At 38.4% G+C, this 25,991-nt stretch overlaps 2 protein-coding genes and 2 long non-coding RNA genes across 9 annotated transcripts; 2 read left to right on the forward strand and 2 right to left on the reverse strand.

The window, feature by feature from the left end:
• Nucleotides 1-181: 181 nt before the first annotated feature.
• On the forward strand, nucleotides 182-12,525 carry LOC124635595 (RNA-binding protein 41-like). The gene is made up of 5 exons (XM_047171526.1): nucleotides 182-289; nucleotides 377-655; nucleotides 876-1,473; nucleotides 10,004-10,151; nucleotides 10,406-12,525. Exons 1-5 carry the CDS (start codon nucleotides 285-287, stop codon nucleotides 10,519-10,521), a joined length of 1,146 nt encoding a protein of 381 aa, XP_047027482.1. The 5' UTR covers nucleotides 182-284; the 3' UTR covers nucleotides 10,522-12,525.
• LOC124635597 lies at nucleotides 1,485-7,185 on the forward strand. The gene is made up of 2 exons (XR_006985035.1): nucleotides 1,485-1,753; nucleotides 7,070-7,185. It is a non-coding gene; the product is annotated as an uncharacterized LOC124635597 (long non-coding RNA).
• Nucleotides 8,348-9,518, reverse strand: LOC124635596. Its single transcript, XR_006985034.1, has 3 exons — nucleotides 9,210-9,518; nucleotides 8,891-8,983; nucleotides 8,348-8,399 (listed from the first exon to the last, which is right to left on the reverse strand). It is a non-coding gene; the product is annotated as an uncharacterized LOC124635596 (long non-coding RNA).
• On the reverse strand, nucleotides 12,517-25,991 carry LOC124635593 (SWI/SNF-related matrix-associated actin-dependent regulator of chromatin subfamily E member 1). Of its 6 annotated transcripts, none has more exons than XM_047171520.1 (15): nucleotides 25,853-25,991; nucleotides 24,564-24,644; nucleotides 24,123-24,167; nucleotides 23,473-23,750; nucleotides 23,086-23,289; nucleotides 21,474-21,555; nucleotides 20,904-21,008; nucleotides 20,326-20,459; nucleotides 17,588-17,728; nucleotides 16,902-17,027; nucleotides 16,220-16,406; nucleotides 15,152-15,271; nucleotides 14,600-14,683; nucleotides 13,622-13,762; nucleotides 12,517-13,112 (listed from the first exon to the last, which is right to left on the reverse strand). In XM_047171520.1, exons 2-15 carry the CDS (start codon nucleotides 24,628-24,630, stop codon nucleotides 13,078-13,080), a joined length of 1,749 nt encoding a protein of 582 aa, XP_047027476.1. In that variant the 5' UTR covers nucleotides 24,631-24,644; nucleotides 25,853-25,991; the 3' UTR covers nucleotides 12,517-13,077. The 6 variants fall into 6 exon arrangements, with proteins under 6 accessions (XP_047027476.1, XP_047027478.1, XP_047027477.1 ...); XM_047171522.1 differs by having other exon boundaries at nucleotides 23,473-23,615; nucleotides 25,853-25,980; XM_047171521.1 differs by lacking the exon at nucleotides 21,474-21,555 and adding an exon at nucleotides 22,683-22,758 and having other exon boundaries at nucleotides 25,853-25,980.

Consider the following 25,991-nt stretch of genomic DNA (forward strand, 5'->3'; position numbering starts at 1 on the left):
TATCTAATCATATCAGTTTTTTACTACTACTACTAGAAGTTAAAATTACCAGCCGGGCTAATTTATTTGGGTGCCATAAAGTTAATCCCAGAAAAACGTTTTGAAATCTTAACTGAAAAGACATTGATTCAAAGCCATTTTCTGCTAATCGATCGCGTCATTTTAGAAGCTTTTTCATTCTGTCATAACGGGGAAATAATAAAAAATCCCCATATTTTTTGTTTTGCTCGTTCGTTTGCTTATATTTATATTTTATGGAATTGATTAATTACTGAAAGTTCAAGATGTGGTCAGTGATCTGCTAACAAATATCCAAAATGCTCGTGATAGTTATTCTCAATTTTTGTTTGTTAATGTTTTATTGTTACTGTTTCAGTTCGGAATCAGTGCCGAAGGAATTTGAAAAGACAACAGAGGTCCTACCTTTTACTAAATATGGATTATCATCAATGGAAGAGTTCCGGAAAGCTGAAGAAGAAGTTCAGCATCAGGAATGGCTAAAGAAAGCTGGTCTGACCAGCGAAGACATAAAGCTTTATCAAGAAAATGAAGCAGGACTTCTGGACCAACGAAAGAAGATCGAATCTGGAGTCCTAAAAGATAAATTGGAAGAAATATATAATAAAATCAGCAATATGCACAATGAGAGTAAAAGGTAACTTATTATTGTATGTAAAGACAACACAATAAAATTATGCTATAGTGGTTCCTAAAACTATAATGTTTTACTACTTTTCATGTCATTCTCATCAAATAGGTGAGGATACCTGTGATCTCACAGCAATATTTCATAAAAACACCTTTTTAATCCCATAGTTACATAAAATAATGTGATTAAATAAATCATAAAAGATTCATATTAGATTTACTTTCAGTGACAGTATTTCCAATAAGGATGAACAGCCAAGCACGTCATCTGCCCCTGAAAATCTCATAGAACGACTGCAGCAGAAGCCTCTAACCTTCTACCCTGAGGGTCACCCCATGAACGAGCTGAAACAACTAGAAGAGAATTTAGTCGGTCACATAAAGACTGATATGATACCATTGAGTAAAAGGCGCAAACTTCTCCGACGTTTACAAAGAAAGAAAGAAAGGTTACTTCAAAATAATCCATTTAACATCAGCACTATACCTAGTACGTCTCGCATAGATCAGCCCGGTAGTCTCTGGGATATGCGAGAGATGCCACGTTTGATTCCTCACACCGTTACCAGTAGGGACCAGGAGGAAAACATAATGGGGCCTCATTTACGGACAATGTACACTGTGAGAGACAACAAGATTGTGAGACTTGAACCGGTACAAGCCAATCAGGAGGATCAGGCTGACCAAGATGAGTATAGGGCAGTGGATATTGTGGTACCAGTTAATGACGCTGAAGCTCAGTTACTGGAGGGAACCAAAATGTGTCTGGATGACATTAAGAAAATGGAACGATTTAAGGATTATGAGCCTGGAATACCTTCCAAGGTATGTATTTGGAAATTATTGGAATTCTGCACATAATATTATTTCTTTTTATATATTCTTAGAGGTCAGATCAGAAGTGGTACTTGAAAATGAATAACACACGTCTATGAACATTTAACCTGGTAAGGTTTATTTCTTACAAAGGATTTAGCAGAAGCCAACTTTGAATAGCAAATACAATATCAATAATTAATTATAAGATCATGATGTGACATCTTCAACGTCCGTCATCTTTCTGTCCGTCATAACTTCTTCTTCTATACCAGCCTGGTCAGTCCAGGTTGGTAGCAAGGAGGATTCATATCTAACACGGCCGTTCCTGACCCTGCGGCGTCCTCGCCAGCAGTATTACTCGCCTCTTCAGCATCAGATCAACTCCCCATAAGCTGATCACCGACATGTGGCTCATGATCTGAAACATGTTAAGCAAGGTATAAGTAATTTACTCGTAGTAGTCGTTTTTGTGTATAAGTCTGAAGCCTGTAAGATGTTGAGAAAAGGAAGGGTAACAAAAAAAAGGTTTCCATATTTACTTCTACTTGTATGTAAATCATACTATGGGCGCAAGTGTGCACTCAAGCGCCCACAGGCAAAGGCATTTTGAAAGGTGTTATGGTAGTAACCAGCTTCAGACTAAACACGAATAAAAAAAAAGTGCATCGTGAATGACAGAATCCGGACTCCCATCACTCGCCATACACCGCCAGGTGACAGAGGCTCCCAGTTTGCATGTCATTTTACGCATTCATAGCATAGGCACGCATTTAAGCTCTAGGTTGCTTACTATGACAACGTGAAACAGAGACACATACCGTCGTATGTTCTCCCAGTGGTCTAAACAATAGTCCCACTCAGAAACAGAGACCCATGCCGTCGCATGTTCTCGATGACAGAGGCTCCCAGTTTGCTTGTCATTACACACGCTCATAGCATAGGCACGCGTTTAAGCTATAGGTAGCATACTATGAAGACGTGGAACAGAGACCCATACCGTCGTATGTTCTCTCAGCGGCCTCCAAAGTAACACCGCCACGGTATAAAGAGAGACCCGTACATTCATACGTTCTCAAAGTGGTCTAGACAACTAGCACCACCAGTATAGAAAACCAAGGAGCCGTAATCTCGTACGGTATAGTAGGGTATTTCAAAGTCAAAATCAAAGAAAAGTCAATTTTTAAGTTAAAATGTCAAGGTCAAAATCAGTCATTGAAAGTAGGCCAATTAGATTAGCACTTTTTCACATCAATATTCATGCATCCTTCAATTAGATTAACACTTTTTCACATCAATGTTCATACATCCTTTCACGGCACGCACACATAGACTCATGTACATTCGAACGTTTTCAAAGTCCTTGTCTTTGTCAAATTGTCTCGCAGCTATCAAAGAAAGCTGAGGAGGTGTCCACTTGCATCGCCACAGCGGACGTAGTGGCGTTCTAATAAACTTTTGTAAGAGGCACCAAGACACAAACAGCCAGCAACATTGGCACACTGCAACGCAGGCAGCAGTTCTCGAAGTTGTTCGGAAATATGTATACCTCGGGTAGACATTGCAGTTAGGTAGAAACAACTTTGAGGACGAGGTGAATAAGAGAATTCAGTTGGGTTGGGCTGCATTTGGGAAGCTACGTCGAGTCCTAACATTGTCGATCCCACAGTGCCTAAAGACAAAAGTCTTCAATCAGTGCGTCCTACCTGTCATGACTTACGGAGCCGAAACCTGGACACTGTCGGTACGGCTGGTCCACAAGTTTAAAGTCGCTCAGCGAGCTATGGAAAGGGCTATGCTCGGCATTTCTCTGAGGGATCGCATCAGAAATGAGGTACTCCGTCAGAAAACCAAGGTCATCGACATAGCCCACCGAATCAGCAAGCTGAAGTGGCAGTGGGCTGGCCATATTAGCCGAAGAACCGATAACCGTTGGGGTAAACGCGTTCTAGAGTGGAGACCACGCCTCGGCAAACGTAGTGTAGGACGTCCTCAGGCACGGTGGAGTGATGACTTGCGCAAGGCGGCTGGCAGGAGCTGGATGCGAGCAGCCGAAAATCGATCTCAGTGGCGTGCACTTGGAGAGGCCTATGTCCAGCAGTGGACTGCTATAGGCTGACGATGAACGCAGGCAGCAACATTGGCACGCTCCGATACAGGCAGCAACATTAGCACGCCGCAACACAGCCAGCAGCACTGGGACGTTGTTATCAGCAGTACTGGTACGTTGCTATCAGCAGCACTGGTACTCTGCTATCAGCAGCTGCATTGGCACAAAAACATTGCTCACTGCAACGCAGCCTGGTGTGCCTCTCTCCTGCTCATTACACGTCTTCGTGTACAATTCTGTGAACAAACATTCAAGCACAGTATATGTACATTTCGCTCGGCCACTGCTGACCATTCATTTGAAGGATCTAAGTTTTGAAAGAAATAAATCCATGACTAAATTATAACTTTGACACACAAAATCAAAATAGTGATAAAGTTAATCTCCGAAATATCATCATTACTAATCACGTGCCAACAAAGCTCATAATACAACAGACATTACGTTATGGTTACGTTTAGCTCATGTTACTTCTTTTTTTTTACAGTACAATACTTTTAAGCAAACATAAGTCATCAACGGTTGAAATTGACACGTATGCAGTGTTAATCATCTTTTATAAATGGCAAAGGTCACGATGGTGATTCAATTGACGTTGCCATCTTACGACACCATGATGACCACGTACAAGGGACTAGCCAGCAATATTGGGCCGCGCTGTGGGCCGCGCCGACACGGCCATCCTGCGCTTTACACGTCCTCGTGTAAGTGCACTGTAACAGAAATAATACCAAGGAACATCTTTTCGTTCGGTCACTTCTGACCATAAATTTAAAAATCGATGTTCTTAAATAAATTATATCCAATTAATCTTTAACAAACAAACAAATTCGCGGACCCGGGGATCGAACCCGAAACTGCACAGCAGTCGTGCTATGCGTCTGCCAGATCAATGAGGCGAATGCGAACTCAACTTGAGAACCACATGAAAAATAAAACAGATCACCTGATCGCCTGAATGCATGATATACCAGGCATACTGTCCACTCGCTCTCATCATTCGAGCAGTGTGGCGCGATGTGCTGACCGGAGGCACTCCGCACAGCATGCAGCAATAAAGCAAGCGCAAGAAGTGTGACACTTCAGCACATACGTCGTCAAATTATGTGCTTCTCACGTAGTAAATCTCGTTGTGTTTTCTGGTTTCAGTTTATCTCCGATATCTGTAGTTAATTATGTGCTTCTCACGTAGTAAATCTCGTTGTGTTTTCTGGTTTCAGTTTATCTCCGATATCTGTAGTTAGAAGGTTAAGGAAGTAGGCTTGGCTAGATTCAGGCATCTGAGTGTTTAAACATTTAATTGACGAACTCTCATGCATTATTAGTAAGGAGTATAAGTGAACATAATCATTTTAATAAAAAAGCGAAAACTAAGCTGTACCTAATTGTTAGTCAGGCTTGCAGATTGTTAAGAATCATTGCCATTACTAGGAGTATTCATTTCAATTAATACCTTCCACTAAACAAATCTTACATTAACGCTGACTTCCATGCCTGAGCTATGAGTCAGTGTACGTCATAACTAATAGGTAAGCTATTGCTCAAAACTGGTAAGCAATTGGCTAAAACAACGTAGTTATACAATGGTAGGAGCAAACTGATATTTCTGTGTTTAATAGAAAGTGGCATAAATGGGGTAGAGTCTAGCTTGCATGCAAGAAAGAACATTTAGGTAAATGTGATAAGCCAAAACATTTCAAAAGCAGATAGAAGATGTATCTCTTTGCTTCTACTATTTAGCCATCATTATTGCAGTGTTCACTGTCAGGCAAACACTTTTGCAAACTTCAAAACATAGGTTTTGTATTAAAATCGAGTATTTCAGGCGAATTTCGAGAATCGAACCCGAGTCGTCGCGCACTGCAAAGCAATAAACCAATAAGAGGATTTACCATAGTTGCGTATGACTGAATTTCTTAATTATTTATAACAGATAAGATACATAAGAACTGGATTGATCTCACCAGGCATTATCACTCTATGCTTCTTGTAATATCTCTGCAAACAAACATTATGCATGACATGTTTGGTGGCGCTAAGCCTTTGCGCGTATAATAACAGCAAGGAGTCACACTATGTGCTGGCAGTGCTCGTGGACACGAAGAGAATGAGGTAGATATTTGCTAGGACCGTGGTCGATCCTACTGCTAGTGGTCTCCTTCCACACGAAGCATATGAGCGGCCTCGCGATAGCTTGAAGAGCTGTTTCATTCGAAAAACAGGATGCGTGTTCCCAGCATGTAATATTATTCTCGCCACAAAACGAATTATGACATGAAACAGAATAATAAGTAAATTAATTCTAATGCAATCATGTAAATACAACATGACATGTCACCATAGCAACCGTTTATGTATTTGTAACCACGACAAGACTTGTTATTGTAAAATTTATGTCAATTTCCACTTTTTCTTTATGATTTATCCACGTCGATACTATTCTCTCAGCTAACTGAACACAAAATCGTCATCATGCAATTCCTCTTCAACATTATTTTTAGTGTAACAAATATATCACACTGAACATTCAAATAGTTTTAACAATTGGTAATCTAAGGCTTCACTTTTATATAGTTGTCTGCCGACGTGATGAAAAGTAGCGTCATGATGTACAACACTTCTTTCTCAACGCTAGGCTTATTCATACCTCATACTACAACAAGATCTATTCCTGAGTTTTAGAGGTAGATGCACTATCCGCACCATTCATAATCTAAACATCGGATAGATGATGGTCATAAATGTGTAACTTGTGACTTCAACATGGCTGTTCATGGTCACTTCCTTCGATATTCGATATTCTGTGTAAGAAATCGAAATGTTTGAAAAGAAATCCAAGGGGTTAACACTAAAGCACTAATCTGCTATTGTAAGGAATCTCCGTAATATCGCTCTGATAGAGTTCCAGCTGGTGGACAGTCTTCAGTGTTTCCAGGATCCGATCGCTTTTTGTTTTACAAACAAGCTAGAGTGGCTGTCACTTTTCTTCTCGCAATTTTCCAAGACTCGTATTGCGTGAACAATTCTTCCGCATATCCTGGGCTTCTGAGTACTAGTATGTTGTAGGATATTACACCCAGCGCATGAGAAGCATTCATATTGTCGCAGCGCGATTCGTGAGATTATAACTGTTTCGTCGTTTTCACGAGAATGCCCTCAAATGTAAGAAATAAGACTTACTTACAGTTGACGTGTAATTTCATGAACAAAATAAATAATTATTGGATTCAGATGGCAAAGGGTAAAGAACTCGTGGCGATCCCACTTCTGATCTTAGAGGTCAGATCAGAAGTGGTACTTGAAAATGAATAACACACGTCTATGAACATTTAACCTGGTAAGGTTTATTTCTTACAAAGGATTTAGCAGAAGCCAACTTTGAATAGCAAATACAATATCAATAATTAATTATAAGATCATGATGTGACATCTTCAACGTCCGTCATCTTTCTGTCCGTCATAACTTCTTCTTCTATACCAGCCTGGTCAGTCCAGCGGGCCTAGCATGGCGATTCTATCTCTATTCTACCAAGAAACGACAAAGCTCTTTCTTTCCCACTCGACATGTCTTCTACCCGAGCATGGCGCGAGCTGTAGACTCGCGTTTCTATCAAGAGAAAGACTTTCCATAGCAACGGATAAGTAGCTAGTGATGGGTCGTTCTGCGATGAATTTACGTTTAGTTAGCCAAAAAAATGTGTCAATGCACTATTTTTCACGCATGAACCTATACATAAACTCACGTAACTCAAAGCAACAACAAAACGTATTCATCGAACTTATTTCTTATCTGTGGAACTAAAATGGTTGATGTTTGTTTGTTAATTTGTTTACAAAAAACGATTCTTGTTGTTGATTTTACATATTAATTTAAGTTGTTGATTTTTAATATTGGTGACTACTGCGGCAAGGAAAAAGTAAGTAGATTTTGTGATTAAATAAATAAAGTACTGATTATTCCAATAGTTGTGTGTAATTAATCTAAACGAACAATAATTATATAATTATCCATACATACGATGAAAAGAACAAAGGAAAATAACATAATAATCTCAATAAATGGTGATCGGTGGCATTGTCTGATGAACACTTTGCCATGCACAGTTCAATGTGTTCCTCACTGTTATCTTGCTTCCCTATATTATTGCCCGAAGTGTTTTTACTTTCGCCGTTACAAAAACTGTTTATTTACAGCGTACGAAGTCCCATCCAATAAACAGAGAAGATAATATCGCGATCCATTGAGAAAAGAAGGCCACGATAAAGAAGAATGGGTCAGTATTCAAAAGCTGCTGAAAAAATATGGAAAAAGAACGAGTTCTTGGCATACAATGCTGACACGAGAAATATTCTATTAGTAAGTGTCTTTAAATAATATTCATTTACTAGTAATAGTTCCCCAGACTTGTTGGCTACATTCTAGCAAAACTCTCATGCTTTGTTTTCAAAATATAATTATGGCAATAATAATTATAGTACCTATTTGTTGCTTGTGTGATATAATATAAGCAACAACTCTTAAGATAAAAAATAAAATGAGACAATCATTTACACAGAGGTAAAGGTTTATTTACATAAAATTAAGGCTACAGATAAAGTCATTTATTCAAAATAGGCTGAAAATCAGCAGCAGAAGCGGTGGAACAAACTCCCCAGCAACTCAATTCTGTCTGTATGGTTTGAAGAACTGTTGATATACAAAGATATTCATAATAGTTGCTCTTCTGTGAGTTGCAGCTTGTAGTAAGCTACCACTAAGGTCATTAGTGTGTCTCTCTCTCTCTGCCTTTCCTCGGGAAGAGTTGTAGCTTGTAGCATAGGCACCCTGCAAAAAGAAATAACTGTGTTTGGTAAAGAGTTTTTACAGTATTATAAAAGAATAACATACTGATACTGATACATTATCAGCATTATTATTGGTGTCATGAGCCAAGACCCTAATGCATAACTAGAATCCCCTGAAAATGAATGATAATTTAATTTTGTGTTCTTGTTTCAGATTACAAAAAAAGGATGCTAAATGACAGCTGGGCCTTCAGTTTACAAATTATAAATTATTGAAATTATATTATTTAATAAAGAATGTGAATATTAAAATCATAATGGTTGTTTATTTAAAATGTAATTTTTTTCTTAGCAGATAAAACTGTCCAATTCTAGAGTCATATAGCCTGCGCAGTTCGTTCTTAATGAGAGAACTATTGAAAATTGATTGTTTATGAATTCTGTCACGATAATTGGCATTTATGTTCAGTATTTTGCACTCAGTATCTACAATCTGAAATAGAGGTCATATCTAATATTAGGTATACTAACCTTGTATTCATTGCAAAAACAAATTGTTTAAAAAATTTGCTAACAGTGGTTAGTAATGTTGTTAATGACCTAAGCAGGACCCGAGCAAAGAACCTGCAACAATTAGACTTTGTTAAATATTTTTCTTCTGTTTAATCATTTTCTTGCAATGAAGGGCAATACCTACATAATAGACAAAATAATCTTAGAAACAATAATAAATGAAGTGAATAGATTTTTCTATATTTAAACCTTATCTATAAGGACGAAAACTTTGTCATATTTTTGGTTGATAACAATTGGAAAGCACAACAAAATAAAATAGACTGTAGGTACTTACATTGACAAGAACAGGCAGACCCTGAGATATAGGAGACAGATTCCTGGCACAAATACTGCACCATCTCTGCACATTTACGTTTTCGATGTCGAGAGGCTTAACACTCGTATAGCTCGTTCTTTGAGCTTTACACTGATTCTTCTCAGCATAAATACTGACCACATGACGACGGTAGGACCCCGAAATACTTTGTAAATGCTATTTGAGAACTTAAAATTATAATAATATTCTTGTCTACTCTTGTCTAGGTCCGATGAGATGTAGAGTATTTGACATTTCATATAGAAAGTTATATCTACTCCCAAATGTCAAAAGTAGATAAAATATAGTCGTCATGCTCGACGCGATAGACACATGTCGATGAAGAAAAGAAACATTTCTCTTCTCGATGTCAAACATCGCCATGCTCGGATCGATAGAAATCTTTCTTCAATCTGTCATTTTGTCGATTCTCCGGTAGACAAAAGCTGTTTCTATGGCGGTCATGCTAGGCCCGCAGGTTGGTAGCAAGGAGGATTCATATCTAACAATATAGATAGAGTATTCTTTTTGGTAAACACTGTCACAAAGAGCATATTTTCCATGCTAAGGTACTCTTCTGCTATTGGCAACTGTAGCGGAGGGCCGATGTGTAATAGCTTGCAATGGTCTATTGTAACTACTAAAAATACATGTTGCAATAACGAATCTCGAGTCTGTTGCGAGCCGTTTGGTATCGGCTGCGCGCGACAGACGCCTGTGTCTGAAGGTAAATTTTACATAAACAGGTTTTAAAAACAAAACTGTGTTCTCAGGTCCTATATTTGAAGAATATAGCTCCAGCAGTAACTCAAGAGCAACTATCACTGTTGTTCAATCAGTTTGTGTTAGCCAATGGCGGTCCAGTCGACCTGCGGCTCATGACTGGCCGTATGAGAGGGCAGGCTTTTGTGGCTTTTCAAAGTAAGTCTTAAAAAAATACATACATTTTGTCAATAAAGTCTTCAATCTTTATTATTTCTATGTTTTTGCCAAGCTTAAGGGCAGTTTGGAATACGCACAGAAAACGTTTTTAGCTGTTCATGGAATGTGGGGTGGTGCGCGAGGGTCCAAATGCGTATATCTGTGCTTTTAAGACACTTTCGAGCCGCCAATAAGTTTCACGACAATTATCCTTAAATTATAGAAAGTTATAAACTTACGCGTTTTGTTATCAGATGAGGAGCTCGCAATCCAAGCACTAGAAGAGATCAACGGTACCATTTTGAGCGGCAGACCAGTCATTGCAGAGTTTGGCAGGAATACAAACAGGATTCAAGATGACCACAGATAAATTCCCTATGTTATTTCAATTTTGAATGTCTTGTAGTAAAGTTGATTCGACAGGAGAGGGACATCTTTTGTGGTGTCAACTCCTGAATTCGAAAAACGCATAGTGCGTTGCGTTTTTTGTCGTACGACGACATATAAATGTACTACGAGAAGTCGCGCGACGAAATTCGATCGAATCAGTTGCTTGTTGGCTCAAAGTCCTAAGAGGGTCAAGGGCCTAAGGGTAGATTAAATAAGGATATGCTAAATTTATCCTGCCCTAAAATCTTTGTAACCTTGTTTAACCGACTTCCTAAATAGGAGGTTCTTAATCCGGATGTTAGATTTTGATTTGTTGATGAAGTCTTGTAATTTCTTGGAAACAGGCGCGTAAGATATCTGTATGTAAAATTATTACTATGCTGATTGGTAAGATATATCAATATTGTGTGAATGTTATTATTCTATAAGGGATGTGAGTAATTAAGGCTATGAATACTATAAAGTAAAAGCTTTTATTAGGATTAAATCCACGCACAATTAAGTCCAAATTAGCGCATTTTTACCCCGATAATTAGGTAATGTTTGTCCGTCTATTGCTTCTTAGATCATAATACACTGATTTTAGTGCTGTTTTTTGGCCTATTGTATTTAAGATGTGTGCATTTTGTGTGCTGAGTGACTATTTTGAATATAGCAAAGCGATATTAGTTTATATTTTGCGTAGATATTTTTGATTTATTTGTACTTTAGTACAAAAATATAACTATGATGATAGTATTGCGATATTTTAGTTATAACGACTCATTTACGAATACTCATCTCAGTTTTATAGCCACTAACTTGCTTTTGGATCAGTTAAAATGTTAATGAGTACTAAAGTCAACAATGAATTGTTTGTTGAAAGATTTATTTGTGGTAAGCAGCAGAATAAAGGTTAGTAGTTATATATCGTCGTCATGGGTCATATTACGAATCAGATTTTGAATGCATCATATGCATAGGGCGATCGATGCTTGAACACGTGATTGTAGTCATGTTAAATAACAAAATAAATGAAAATAATAAATAAAAAACTTTCCTAAAGAACCTTTTTTTATTTTCATTGGGAGAAGGCGCGAGTGCTAAGTTCAGTTTCAGACTCATTAGTTTAATCACAATAGTATAAGCAATAGACAAATGTTTCTTTGGTAAAGTTGAATGTAGGCAGTCACCAGTCACCCTGCACAGTTTATTTGTATAAATCTGTCTTGCCCAATATAATTACTGTATCTGTACTGTAATGGCATCATTATTTGTGGAAAAAAAATATGCAATACTCTAAGTATGCATACCATGGCACAAAATGATTGATTTCTGTCAGTTTGGCATTGCTATCTATAAGATTAGAATTCTATAAAATTCGATCCCATATAATTAGGAATAAGCGTTTTGATACGAATTATTATTGTGCTGTAGTACTACGTCTTATGTGTAACATAAGGTGTTTAAATGTATTATTTCTGTGAATTTTTATTCTTGAGATTCTCGATTAGGCCTGTGGTTGCGGCGACTTATGTGTGGTCCTAATTATCACAACGAAACATTAGATTTTTTTAATTGTCAGCTATTCAAATTAGTAGTATTATAAATTGCAGTGTAAATAAAAAGACAGTTCTTTTGTCATTGTATTGTTTTCTCTGCAGTAATTATACTGCTTATCAGACGATACCACGAAAAAATGCGATATATCTCAATTATTAACTTATTAGATAGTGTTTTGTTTCGTTGTAATTAATCCAGAGAAAAAAACCGAGCCGCGGGCGGCTATCAGCCGTAGCCACAAGCCATTAGTATTACAAGTAGTCATTTTGTGCAATATGTATTAGTGTTTTCAATTTATGTAATAAAATGTAGTTTGAAATAATCACTGAACTGATTTAGATATGTTGAGTGAAAACAGGCACTTATTTAATTAATATATTTCTTGTCTTTCATTACATTTAAGACTATAACCTTTGATTGAAATAAAATCTTATTAGATGTCTGAAATGTTTTATTTTTACTTACAAGTGTCACCATACCCTAATTACAAGTTATTTATCAATATTCACAATCATAGTTTTCCCACATATTCTTTGTTGATACTATAAAACTGTAATTCAAATAATAGTAACTACACTTATATCTAGGCAGACAATATTTTACTATTGAATATAGTTTAACATACATTATATGGAGCTTAAAACAAGGCTAGTTTATTACATACAAAGACTATCCTTATTCAATGTTGAAGATAATTAGCTAAGGCTAGTAGTTTAACCAAATTGCTTTGATCTTAGGTCTTTCAAGCTTGTAACTATTGAACCAATCTCAAGACACAAAATTGTAGACTATATTTTAGCAACATTTCTAAAAAAATCTTCCTAAGCTACTACAGTTTTCACAAGAAACTTTCTCCACTTATAATAATCACTATCAGAAGAGTCTTCGAATGTTCTAGAAAGTAAAGTCCAGTGTAAAGGCGCGTTAGACGCGATCACTGCGTGTCCTTAGTAGAGGACTTGCGCCGTCGCTTGACGACGCGTTTTGGTGACGATCATTCACCCTCCTTTTTAGGTTGTGGCTCCTCCGCTGAAAAAAGAAATTACGAATTATTGTTTTAGTTTGGTTATCCTTTTGTTTTATCAGATTTCGCCCGTGATTTTGAACGCGAGGAATGGTTATTTTAAGTTGTATTGAACTAACAGGGTCGCTATTCATGTATTAGGCCCGAACACCACCATGGTAAAGACGAGATGTGTGCCTAATGAAATTCTATTAGTCCGCTCGTTCGCTCCACTTTTGTGTAGTCATAGAAATACTGTTAGTGTTCATAGCTGTTGGGCAGTTTGTGCGTCACTTCCCACAAATACAGAGTATACGAAGAGTGGTGAAGGTTGGGAGTTTTGGGGACTGTTTTTTGACGTTCCAAATTGTTGATGCGAATAAATAATTTACTGCGGATTTAGTCATTTATCTATGTCGATTTGCTTACTAGAGATTAAATTTTCACATCAGCCTCTTGCAAGTTATGTCAAATTCAAGATAGACAATCGACAGATAGATATGTTATGGAAATCTAGAGCTACAGTATTACTAACGCTTGGCGTCGAGGTCGCGGTGCGGCGCGTGGTGGTGCAGGTGGTGCGGGTAGTGCTCGTAGTAGCCGTGCGGGTAGGCGGCGGGGAACGCGCCCGCGTAGCCGCCGTAGTAGCGCCCGCCGTACGCGCCGCCGTACGCTCCTAGCCACGATCACAAGTGTGTTACATACGTTCGTTCGATACATAAGGAGTATATAGGAACAGAAAATCACGAAATTTATGGGAGTATATGAGGGAATACATAGACACATACATACATACTAGTGGGACGTTCCATAGGAGCCTGCAAAGGCCTATTTGAAATAAAAACATTTGACTTTGACTTTGAGGCGAGTAGCTGAATGCATAAAAGAGTACATTACATACGGAGAGCATATAAGGGCAAAAACAAGAAAAAGTGTGACGTTACGAGTAAATCAGGGTTGTGGGCTCGCCCGCAGTGCCCACCCCCGGTGGATCCGCTACCGGTTTTAGTTCGATATTAAAAACGGTCTGGCTAACTACGAGTCTCGCAAATGAAAAAAAAAAAAAAACAAAATCAAAACCAAAAAAACGTCGCAAACGTAAAAATCTAAACTTTTCAAGAGTAGCTAATGCCCATTTTCACCAACAAATATGTACCTAAATTAAGGGATCCCCTAAGAGCATTTACGGAACACTTAATAAGAATTTCGTTTTCACCAAAGTTTAGGTATCCCTTATCCATAGTTATTTATGTCAAAATTGGGAGAGTCCTTATTCTAAGTGGCACTTAGATTAAGAGATTGTTGGTGAAAATGGGCATAAAACTCAAGGGTAAAGTTTCCTTTGTAGAAATTCAATAAATAAAAATTGCATTTCCAAAGTTTTCACCCTAAAGACCGAAAATAATGGAACAAGAGTTGATTTTAATAAGGTCTGCTCGCACATAATTCTATCTCTGTCACATTTACACTTTTAAGTTTAACTTAAAGTTTACGACGATATGTAGTTAGTTACCTGGTGGTGGCGGCGGGCCGCCAGCCACATGTGGCGGTCCCGGGTGGGCGGGAGGAGCGTTGGGGTTCGGCGGCATCATCATCGCTGGGGAATCAAATAAAATACACTTTAAATTAAATGTCAAGCGTAAAGTTTTCGCTAAATAGCTACTACTTCTACTAAATAACACTTCTGTGAAGATTAAATATTAGGAAATATATCCAGGGAGCTTTCGCGAGACAAACGTCTAACACAAAATATATATTTCCTAAAATTTATAGTCATGGATTTTCGCAAAGTACTTAAGGCATGATTCTATAATGTATGTCTGATGTTTGCCATTTGAACATACGAAGAAATGTTTTGTCGATCCATTTTAAGTGACTTGAAGACTAGTTTGGATGAGCAAAGGCTTTTCGACAAACGCCAAGTGCTATTACTGAGTTTGTACTTACAAGATCTCGATAATCGGTTGAAGGAATTTAAGGATAAGTTGACGAATTTAAGTTGTATGATAATCTACGTATCGAGAATAATAAGTAATTCAACAGGAGATGTAACAATATGTCTTACGGTGATGTGGTGGTGAAGTCATGTGCGGCGGGTGCGGTGGCGGGGCCGGTGCGGGGGCCGCGGGCGGAACACCCTCCTTGTTCTCGGGCTTCGGAACTGGCTTCTCTTCTTTACGTTCACCTGTTAAATACAATAGATATGCTGATTTAAAGTCGTATTTGTATGAATTAATGCGGATTTCTATAATCTGTATATGCATTGTTTTGTGATTGATTGCATTTTGACACTCTTTTGATTGCTTTTTTTTGATTGCTCTACAGGGCTAAAGTCTATAATAACAAACCAAGGAAAAAATAATATAGAAATCCATCATAACAAACCTACAGCGTTTTAGGTACATAGTATAGAAATTGTAGAGATCCGTTCGATTCAACGGAAATAGACAACACATTTTTATTCGTAAAGACACCGAACTTTCAAATTCTTGACACCAATTTACGATACTGCACTATATGGTGGCACGGGAACAACGCCTCCAATTTTATCTACAATCTAGCCGTTTTCCCGCGGGTTTACTCGTGTCGCGTGGTAACTACTTCCCGTACCGGGATAAAATATAGCCTATGTTACTCGTGAATAATGTGAGTCGCGTGGTGGCCTAGTGGGTAAAGGACCAACCTCTCAAGTATGAGGGCGCGGGTTCGATCCCAGGTCAGGCAAGTACCAATGCAACTTTTCTAAGTTTGTATGTATATCTTAGACACCACTGACTGTGTTTCGGATGGCACGTTAAAATGTAGGACCCGGCTGTCATTGAACATCCTTGGCAGTCGTTACGGGTAGTCAGAAGCCCGGGTTGCCCGGGTAACTGGGTTGAGGAGGTCAGATAGGCAGTCGCTTCTTGTAAAGCGCTGGTACTCAGCTGAATCCGGTTAGACTGGAAGCCGACCCCAACATGATTGGGAAAAGGCTCGGAGGATGTTACTCGTGAATAATGTAGCTTTCGAACGGTGAAAGAATTTTTAAAAACGGTCCAGTCGTTTTTGAGCCTATTCATTACAAACAAAGTTTTCCTCTTTATAATATTAGTATAGATTATTGCTGTTCTCTGGATCCCATGTGACCTACCTTCGGGTTCAGTTCCATTAGCAGCTGGCGTCTCTTCAGGCTCCTCCTTCTTGGGTTCCACGTCAGGTTTGAGCTCAGTAGTGACTCCTTCAGCCTTCACCTCGGTTGTGGAAACCTTGTCCACTTGTGTGGGTAGGTTGGGCCCGTTGGTTTCTGGCTTGATTTGAGTCTGGTCTTGTTCCATTGGCTGGAACATGTTTTAGGTTTAACCAATATTGTTGATTGAGATGTTAAAGAAAGGCCACTGACAAGTCTTTATTACTGGGTAATTTAGACAGCCCTAGAGCTGGTACCAATTTTTGAGTAAGCTGATAATAAATCCAAATACAGAACTGCAGACCTGGCTGATGAGAAATGGGTTATCTATATTTTCAAAACATCATTTATAAGGAGGTACCTATTTGCAGGCAAAAAATTGTGACCGAATGTATAGAAATACACGCTGTTTCATACGTGTCCCGAGAAATCTACTTCCCGTACTAGGATAAAATATAGCCTAATCCAACCTGGGCATAGTGTAATTTTCCAACCGTAAAACAATTCGAGAAATCGGTTGAGTAGTTAAACGCTCTAAAAAAATTTTTTCTTTGTAACATTAGTATTTCAAAATATGTATCATCCAATCTTTGGTTTTACATAAGTTTTCCTTATTTCCATAGAAATTATAAGATTCTCGTATTACCTCGTCCTTCCTGTCGCCGGGCGGCGGGTGCAGCGGCTGCGGGTTGGAGAGGCCGCGCCGCATCTGCTCCATCGCTCGCTCCACCATGCGCCCGAACGTGTCCTCGTCCACCGCCGGCTTGCAGTGCTGGGAATACATGGATGAGAGAAATTAGTAAGATTGATAGAATAGATAGATAGATAAAACTTTTATTCAGCACAAACAAAAAGACACAATAAGAAATAAAATGAAACAGAAATTAACGTTAAAATATTTCATGTACATTTGAACATTTCGATATTTTTTGATATAACGTTTCCCGATTACTTTCGTAGAGAACATAGAGAAACTATATCGTTTTATTATTTGACGCTGAGAAATTATCGTTTGGCGTGAAATTTTTCCTTTGTCTACACTTTTACTACCGCTGACATTCGTTCTGTAGCGTATGTGGAAAAAACATAATGGATGTAGCTAGGTGTGTAGTTTAGTTACAGAAGAACTGTGCAGTTAAAACTGAAGGTTCCCAGAATGTTACTTGTAAGATGACGGCGGATAGAAGAGTATGGAATAAGAAAATTTACTGCACTGACCCTAAATAAATTCTATGTAACATTTGAACCACAAAAATTATCGTTAATTTTTAATTAAATTTTACCATAGCAAGTTTATCCCAGCATTTAAATAATATATCTGTATATGTATACCTTTTTAAGTTCCTCCTGGAAAGCCTCGCTGCTCTCAATAAACTTGCGCTTCTTAGCTTCAAACTTCTCTTCAATCTGCTGCAACTCATCTTCTAGCTTCTTCTGGTGCATTGTTAAGGATTGCACTTGTTTCTTCAAGATCTGAAAGGAAATTGTGGAAAACATGTTAAATAACGATGTTTAAAGAGGCATGTATAACGTATTATTAATTTAACGTCTTGTATATCAAGACCGGCAATTACAAGACAGTAGAAAGGACAATGCCAGGGTCTGGGCTCATAGTTTGCCCAGCAATGGGAGTAGTTTCAGGGGGTTCCTTAGTGCACTCTGAACACGTAATGCAAATATTTTTGAAATCGCTCCCTGGGGTCCCGAGGAAAACCGGTTCAAATATTCTCCATGACGAGTCACTTTACAAGGCCTGAGCCATTTGCCCAGTAGTAGGAGTGGTTGGAATAGGTTATTTACTTCACTCTTCACACGAAATTAAAATATTTTTGAAATCGGTCCCAGGGGTCCCGAGAAAAACCGGTTCAAATATTCTCCTTAGATAGTCCCTTAACAAAGTCTTTGGCATTTGCCCAGTAATGGGGATGGTCAATATAGGTTCTTTACTTCACTCTTAACATGAAATCCAAATATTTTTGAAATCGGTTCCTGGGGTTCGGAGAAAAACTGGTTCTAATATTCCACATGAACTGTCGCTTTACAAAGCCTGTGTCATTTACCCAGTAGTGGGAGTGATTGAAATAGGTTCCTTACTTCACTCTTAACATGAAATTAAAATATTTTTGAAATCGGTCCCAGGGGTCCCGAGAAAAACCGGTTCAAATATTCTCCTTAGACAGTCACTTAACAAAGTCTTTGGCATTTGCCCAGTAGTGGGAGTGGTCAAAATAGGTTCTTTACTTCACTCTTAACATGAAATCCAAATATTTTTGAAATCGGTCCCTGGGGTCCGGAGAAAAACCGGTTCTAATATTCCACATGAACAATCGCTTTACAAAGCCTGTGCCATTTGCCCAGTAGTGGGAGTGATTGAAATAGGTTCTTTACTTCACTCTTAACATGAAAAGAAAATATTTTTGAAATCGGTCCCAGGGGTCCCGAGAAATTAATCTGATAAGACTTTTCTGCCAAATAAGTCTTACTCATATGTATATTGTCGATCTCAATGCTAAGGATCTCGCTGTCAGGATCCAGTACTGGAAAATGTTGGAATGGTTTTTTTTACTGTGATTTTCAAATAAATTCTAAAAGCGTTGGATTCTAATAAGAACTGACAATGATTTTCTGAAAAAAAGGCAATTACCGCAATATTTTTGAATTTACGGTTTAAATCTACAAGGCTACGCCTGCGCAATGAGCTATCTTCTAGAAACATCATATCAAGACGAATAATATAAGCTCGAACATGAGGTAGTTAGTAGATACCGTTGAGGAGTTCCCTCGTCTCTCAGTCGTCTCCATTGTCAGGTCAGATCTTAACCTTTACAGTTTTGTGGTGTCTGAGACATATACCCGAATGATTTTACTCGATATGTGTCTACAATTTTCGAGAGTCGCTCCCGATTTTTTTAGAGATTCCATCACCAGACCCTGGGCCGGATGACAAAGGAATCATTGAGGAAGTAAGCCCTTTCAAACAATAAAATAATTGTTGAAATCGGTTGGTAAACGACGGAGTTATGCGTAAAAAGAATACAAATGAATTAAGAACCTCCTCCATTTTTGGAAGTCGGTAAAAAAAAGTTGTCGTGTACAATACCTCGTATTTGTCAATGAATATAATTCATTTCAATTAAGGTAATAAAAGTGGAATAGTTACGAGTTCGTAAGCTTATTTTTATGTAATATTGAATAAGAGTCAAACCAGCTTTTCTCAGGACTCCCGGGATAGATTTCGAAATGCTTTGGTCTGGGACCTAATATAAGCCTATGGAACATAATACACTATGCAGTTACTGTGGGCAACACTTGAGCCCAACTTCCATACAAAGAATAGCATTGTCCTTTAATTGCGCCTCGCGCATACAACAGGTTAAAATGAGTTACAAGGATTTTACGGTGGAAGTAAGACTAAACCCTCATCCGTGAGTAAAGAACTTATACTTCTTGTTTTTTTTTTTCAAAGTTGCAATGAAATACGCAGGTTAGTCCTACATTATCATCATTTTCCTCTTGGGGCTGGACCATGTAACTATAAACAAACCAATATATAACGATAAACAAACCATAATCCATGCCTTCAAATTACCGCTTATTGGTCAAATTTGGACACCGATTTGACGGCTGGCTATTACTGGTTTGGTTATAAGTTTTAAAAGTTAACTGTTAATTTTAGGTAAATAATAATGGCGTCCACGGCCGATTTCGGCCACGGCGGCTGTTCTCATTTAAGGAGCTCAGCCAGCTGCGCAGGACATATTATAGTGCACGAGCATTTGCGCAGACACAGGTGCACTCCCTATTCCTTCACTCTCATAACCCGATGGGACGGCAATCCGACACGACCGGAGAGAGATCAGGCGCAGGATCGCCATTTACGTGCTTTCCGATGAATCAATCACCAACTTCCAGACTATGGGCTGCCTTGTGAAAGTTTTTAAGAAAACCCACAAAGTGATTTCGGCCCGACCCGGGAATCGAACCCTTGAAGACCTCGAGCACAGCAGCCGCGCATGCGACCACTAGAATGACGAAGCAGTCTAGTTTAGGTAAATAACAATTGATCTAACCTGCATCCTAGCGGTGGTGACGACAGAGCGCACATCAGGCACCACAGTGTCGGAGAATATCTCGTTGATCAGCCGATGGTTGCGCAGATATCTCGCGTAGGCCACGTGTTTCACTGAGAGGCCTTCGTCTTGATCTGGAAAATAGTATTTAAATAAATAAGACTCTTCATTTAAAAAGACGTGTTCAAAATTAAACAGGCATTGAAGAAGAAAAAGAAGTCTTGGAAATCCTTCCACGGTTATGTGACAGTCTTTGTTAATGTTGCAAACATTCAAAATTACTAGAACTAGCTTCTGGATATTTTATATATCCCTCAATATAAACTTTAACCATTATTGAGGGAAAGCAAGGATAAAACGGAAAGTTAAATTATATGGTAGAATATGTCTATTGCGGAATCAATTATACCATTAGGTACCTACAATACCAGTTTAGCATGAATTTTTAGTACATGACCAACACAATTCAAGAATCCTCTATCTATCTATTGACATTGGCTCGATAGAAATGAGGTCAATCTGATATCTCGAAACTGCGGATGGATTTGTTATAGAAATCTGTAGTAGTAAAATCATACCTTCTTCATCCTCAGCAGGCTGTATATCAATTCTCCTGTCCTGCTGCTGCTGCTCCTTCTGAGAGCCACCCTTCTTGCTAGAGCTCTCCTCTTCAAGATTACCTACTGCTGACACAAGTAATGCTTTAGTAGTTGTATTGTATTTGTGAGGTTTGAAGCAATGTTAAGCATGCATTTGTTAAGTTTGATGCTGTTTTTATGATAATTGCAGTTCGAAAAAATTGGCTGCTGTACATAATATGGTCGACCATATAATAATTCATGTTGAATTTGGTCAAATTAGAAATTTTAAATGTATATTACACAGTTTTTGGATGAATTAAAGTGGCTATGCCAGTTATATTTTATTGTATTTATAAAATTAAAAGCTTATCCATGGCATAATGTAGCTTTTTAATATTTATGATAAGCTCATCCTTTAAACATACAACTTGAACACATAAAGCACTTAAACACCACAACAATTTATAAATAGCCTCCGTTACACAATGATGGCAACACCAACCAACAGTGTTGCCACCACAAAAACAAACAAGACATAGACAAAACATGCAACCTCTTTAACCTTACCTACAGCTTTATTTTTCGCCGCAATATATGCTAAATAGGCTGGCGAGTTGTGGTAAGCCTTGAGACTCTTTTCGTACTCCAACTGGTGTCAGATGATTCCCGTGCGTGCAAATACATGAGGTGCATGTGAAGGACAAAATAGCGTTACTTGACTTGTGCGGGTTAGTCACGATGGGATTTTGGAAGTGGGTGGACGTGTATTATGGTATTTTACGAAATTTTTGGTTGATGGTATGCTAGAAGACTTTTCTTGTAGTCCTATCAAACGTAGGTTGGTCCTACTTCATGGAGTGTGAGAGAACCTTTGTTAGCCTTTGCTTTGTAAATTAAGGACACTAGATATAGGCAGAAAGAGGACTTCTATCAGATGAAAAATCCAGGCTTTTAATACATTCCTAAATAGTTTATGGTCAAAAATATTACTGGAATGTTTTTTATCATTGTTTTTTTTTTAATGTTAGGGATTGTCGTGTATAACATTTCTATGATTGAGAATCGCGTACCGTATGTATGACTAGTTAAAGAATAAAGAATAAAAACCATTACTGCAACAAGTCCACACAATTTCAAACCCATAACAAAATTAAACTAAACAGAAATCGCCCACCGGGTAAGGGACCGGACCACATTTATCGGAATGGATTTAATGGCAGTACCCGAGTGCATTCATATACAGTGGCTCTAATGTCACCTAGCAATGGAACTTATGGCTTATGTGCTCACACAATGGTTCACCATGTTCCTTCAATGCTTTTGCTGTTTTTGTGATATTTTTAAATTATAGGTACTTATTTATTACAACAATTTTGAACTGTCTCTTGAGAATTATGTGTTCAAGGCTGAATTTAATTACAAGTGACAGTTAACAAAAAATTCAGCAATTAGATTTTGGTGTAAAATAAAATTTTCATAACTATTTAAATGGTTAAAGTTTCTTAAGGGGTAAGACATAATTTATCCTCAATTCGTATTGTAATGTAAATTTGAATTATGTAACTACTTATGCATATAATTCTGTAGTTTAACTTTCCTTTTAATTTATTCAAAAACCTTTTATCCCCATAGAAACATTAGTCACAAAATACTAATTAAACACAAAACAGCAAGAGCTACACCTCAAATCCCTGTGTTAAGTCAAGCACGGTAGTGATGGTGTGATTATGCACAAATTTGCACCCAATGCATGGGGCTTAAGGTTCATTATTGTACCTCTGGACTTGTGCGCCAGCCACTGTATATAGGCAGGCGACGATTGGTAAGCTTTCAACATTTCTGTGTACTGCGCCTGGATGGGAGAGGTTTTTTTAACTTATAACCTCTTTTAAAATAAAACATTTATGTATTGTACCCTAAATTTGACGATGTACCAGTCGTTTTTTGAAGTATTCAATCTTGATATTATTTCCCTAAGATAAACTAACAAACAGTGATAGTATTTTCAGATGATTTTTGGGATATTTCGGTAAGATCTCTTGTTTACGAAAAGTCAAACTATAGTTGAAGCTAAGTTTCTCTATGATTTTTTTTTTATCAATCAGTCTGAAAAATACTACCCACTGGCCATACACAATACAACATTTACAAAGTAAAATAAAAAGAAAAATATCCATACCTTCTCCGCCTCATACTCATCAACATAACCAGCCTTCTCCGTCTCGGGCAGATCTCTCCACATGCCTCCAATAATTCTGCCGATCTCCCATAGCTTTAGATCAGGGTGGGCAGCCTTCACAGTATCCCAAACCCTTCGGGAGTACCGCATGTATGGCATCAGGGGCTTTTCTGGCGGTTTCGGGGGCTTTGGCAGGCCCGCGCCCTGAAATATATGAGCTGTGTTAGTGGTTTGTTTTGTAGCTTTCACATAGGTAGCTGAAAAGTGATCATGTGAGAATTATAAGACAGTTTTGGTAAAATTTCTAACACTACAGTACAAAATGACAAAGATATCTCGCATCTACGAATAAAACTCACAAAATATTACCCAATATACTCGACTCACCGCGCCGGCACCCTTGCCGATCTTCTGCGGCTGAAATCCAGGATGTGAATGTACGGTGGATACAAAGGGACTGGTCTTATCGTCCTTAGCGGCCTGGCCGGTGGCGCCGCCGGCCGCGGCTGAGGCGGCGCGGCGCGCGCCCTCTGCAGCGAAACGCTGTTGCTGTGGGGGGTGCGGCCAGCCGCCGTACCCGCCCGGGTGGCCCAGCGAGGGACCACCTTGGTATTGCGGGTGGTACTGGTATTGGTTATGGTGCGGCGGCGGTGCATTCATACCGCCTTCAAGCCAAGCAGCGGGGCGGCAATACAATGAAAGAAAAAAACAAAAAGCATAAGGGAATGGGACAGGAGAGGGCGGGGCAAACAAAAGATAATCAAATGCACAACATCTAAATAATATCAAATCATAATGTTAAGTGGAAGTTATTAGTGTGAGCGAGCAGTACTAGCTTAGTATTTAGTAGGCTTAATTAGCGTAAAGAATCAAGAATCAAAAGTACAGACTGGTGTGAAACGATGACTTGTGATGTGAAAACGAGAAAAAATTTGGTGCAATTACAATTTTAAATCCCCACAGAGTACCTATATCCAAAACAGATGAGGGTGTGAGAACAATTTTGAAAATAAAAGTAAATCAGATTGTAGCATTACCTTTCATCATACCGAAACTCATGGGGGGCCCCGCAATCATGTAGTCTGTTTCAACATAACAAAACATGAAACAAAACCAACATAAGAGTAAAATGTAAGTCTAATGCGTAAAGATCAAATTAAGAGAAAATAAAAAATATGTTACTAATGCGTATACTTTGAAATAAACAAGCATAGAATTGGAGTCATGCTGCCGAGGGTCATAACAGCAGTTAGGTACCAGCCATACCAACAACAGATCTCAGCCCTGCTAAGCTTGCAAAGGCATTGAAATCAGGTACATGTTACATAGTTAGTATCTAACAACATTCTAGAAACGATTATTTAAACATACAAGAAGGACAGTTTCAAATGCTATAAATCTATGGTCGGCCAAACTGTTATCTATGCTATGATTGTTTTTAAGGGCTAATTTAAAAGAGTTGTGTATGGAATACAAACGCGGATTGCTTTGTGGGCTTGGCATCGACATTGATGTGTTTTGTTTGTAACTGTTTGGTGCAGCCATGGCACGCAGATATTCTGAAACAAATACAGTTAACATGTTCATATTATGTGGGACCATAAGCTTTGGTAGGTACTTCCTCGGTAAAAATTTAGTATCGTTTGGCAGGCGGAGGGGGAGGAAAAGGGGGGGAGGGTGGTGGGGGGCTCCACCCCTATCCTCTGGTACCACTCCCGTTACAAGGTAACGCATAATTTTTGAGAAAAATAGATATTTGTAACCTAACCTCAAAACACTATAATCACCCACTACGGTCGGAAAATTAAGTGCAAGTACTTCTAATCAATACGAACAAAGGCAAAGTCGACGGAGCCCCGCTACGCGGGGCTCCTACTTCTGGGTGGTTTAAAAAAAAATAACCACGAAGGGAATGGCGGGGTCTTGCAGACCCCGCCATCCCCTTCGAACCTAACCTATCCGAGTCGGGGGTGCCCTAAGTCGCGAGCTCGCTTCGCTCGCTCGTGCATACTAAGAGGAATAAGATGTTATTTGATATAACATCATAGTACATTCACGCAACTCGAAGAGATACGGAATGACACTAATGACAGCTAATCACAAATGACACTTAACCAGAGACATTTATTTATTTTTTGCGTTCCTTTTCACGGATTTGTACACCACAGACGATATACTAAAACACATTCGGTTGTCGATCGCCCATTTTAACGTTCCGTTTTACCGAATAACGTTGACATTACGCGTTTTATCTGATTCGAGGTTAGAAACATTTTTTGTAAATTTCTCGAAAAATATCCATTACCTTGTAACAAGAGTGGTAGCGTTATAATCGGAGACCCACCCTCTACCAGATTTAACCACTTTTAGCCCCGTCCGCCTGCCAAACGATACTAAAGCCAACCCACTTCCTCTCTTTAGTAGTTCTATTAAGAACTTCTATAAGACAACTGTAATAAGTGTCTAGTAAGGTTATAGTCATTAAACTTCAGACATTACATTTCAACAGCCTTATTGGTCACATTTTAAATCAGACAAAAAAAAATAGTTTTCTTACCAATTACTTTTACTAGTTAATTTAATATAAGGCCTATTTAAAAATGAATTAATAAATTCAGCATTAGAAAAGACAAATAGTGGATATGCATTTACGAAATTGGATCAAGCAAATGTGAAATGCTGACGACTGCCGGGTACGCTTTCGAACCAAAATAATTGTTTTTACGAAATAACTAGCAAACTTATATCAACTAATAACATGTCTTACCTGCTGTTCCAACAATTTATCGTGTTTATAAGCTGCAATAACCTGAAATCAATAAAATAATTCTATCATAACAAGAACGAGCGTCACTTTCTCAGATCTCAAGACGCCATGTTTACGTCAGCCATTTTGTTTGGGTTTG

Source organism: Helicoverpa zea, chromosome 13 (genome assembly GCF_022581195.2).
Source record: "Helicoverpa zea isolate HzStark_Cry1AcR chromosome 13, ilHelZeax1.1, whole genome shotgun sequence".
NCBI lineage: Eukaryota > Metazoa > Arthropoda > Insecta > Lepidoptera > Noctuidae > Helicoverpa > Helicoverpa zea.

Coding starts and splice junctions, on each gene's coding strand:
- LOC124635593 (XM_047171520.1), bottom strand. CDS start 24,630: ATGGCTGCACCAAACAGTTACAAACAAAACACATCAATGTCGATGCCA. Junction 21,009..21,473: donor GGCGAAAAATAAAGCTGTAG/GTAAGGTTAAAG, acceptor TTGTGTCAGCAG/TAGGTAATCTTGAAGAGGAG. Junction 13,113..13,621: donor CCGCGACCTCGACGCCAAGC/GTTAGTAATACT, acceptor TTCTTTTTTCAG/CGGAGGAGCCACAACCTAAA.
- LOC124635595 (XM_047171526.1), top strand. Junction 656..875: donor ATGCACAATGAGAGTAAAAG/GTAACTTATTAT, acceptor ATTTACTTTCAG/TGACAGTATTTCCAATAAGG. Junction 10,152..10,405: donor GGCTTTTGTGGCTTTTCAAA/GTAAGTCTTAAA, acceptor TTTTGTTATCAG/ATGAGGAGCTCGCAATCCAA.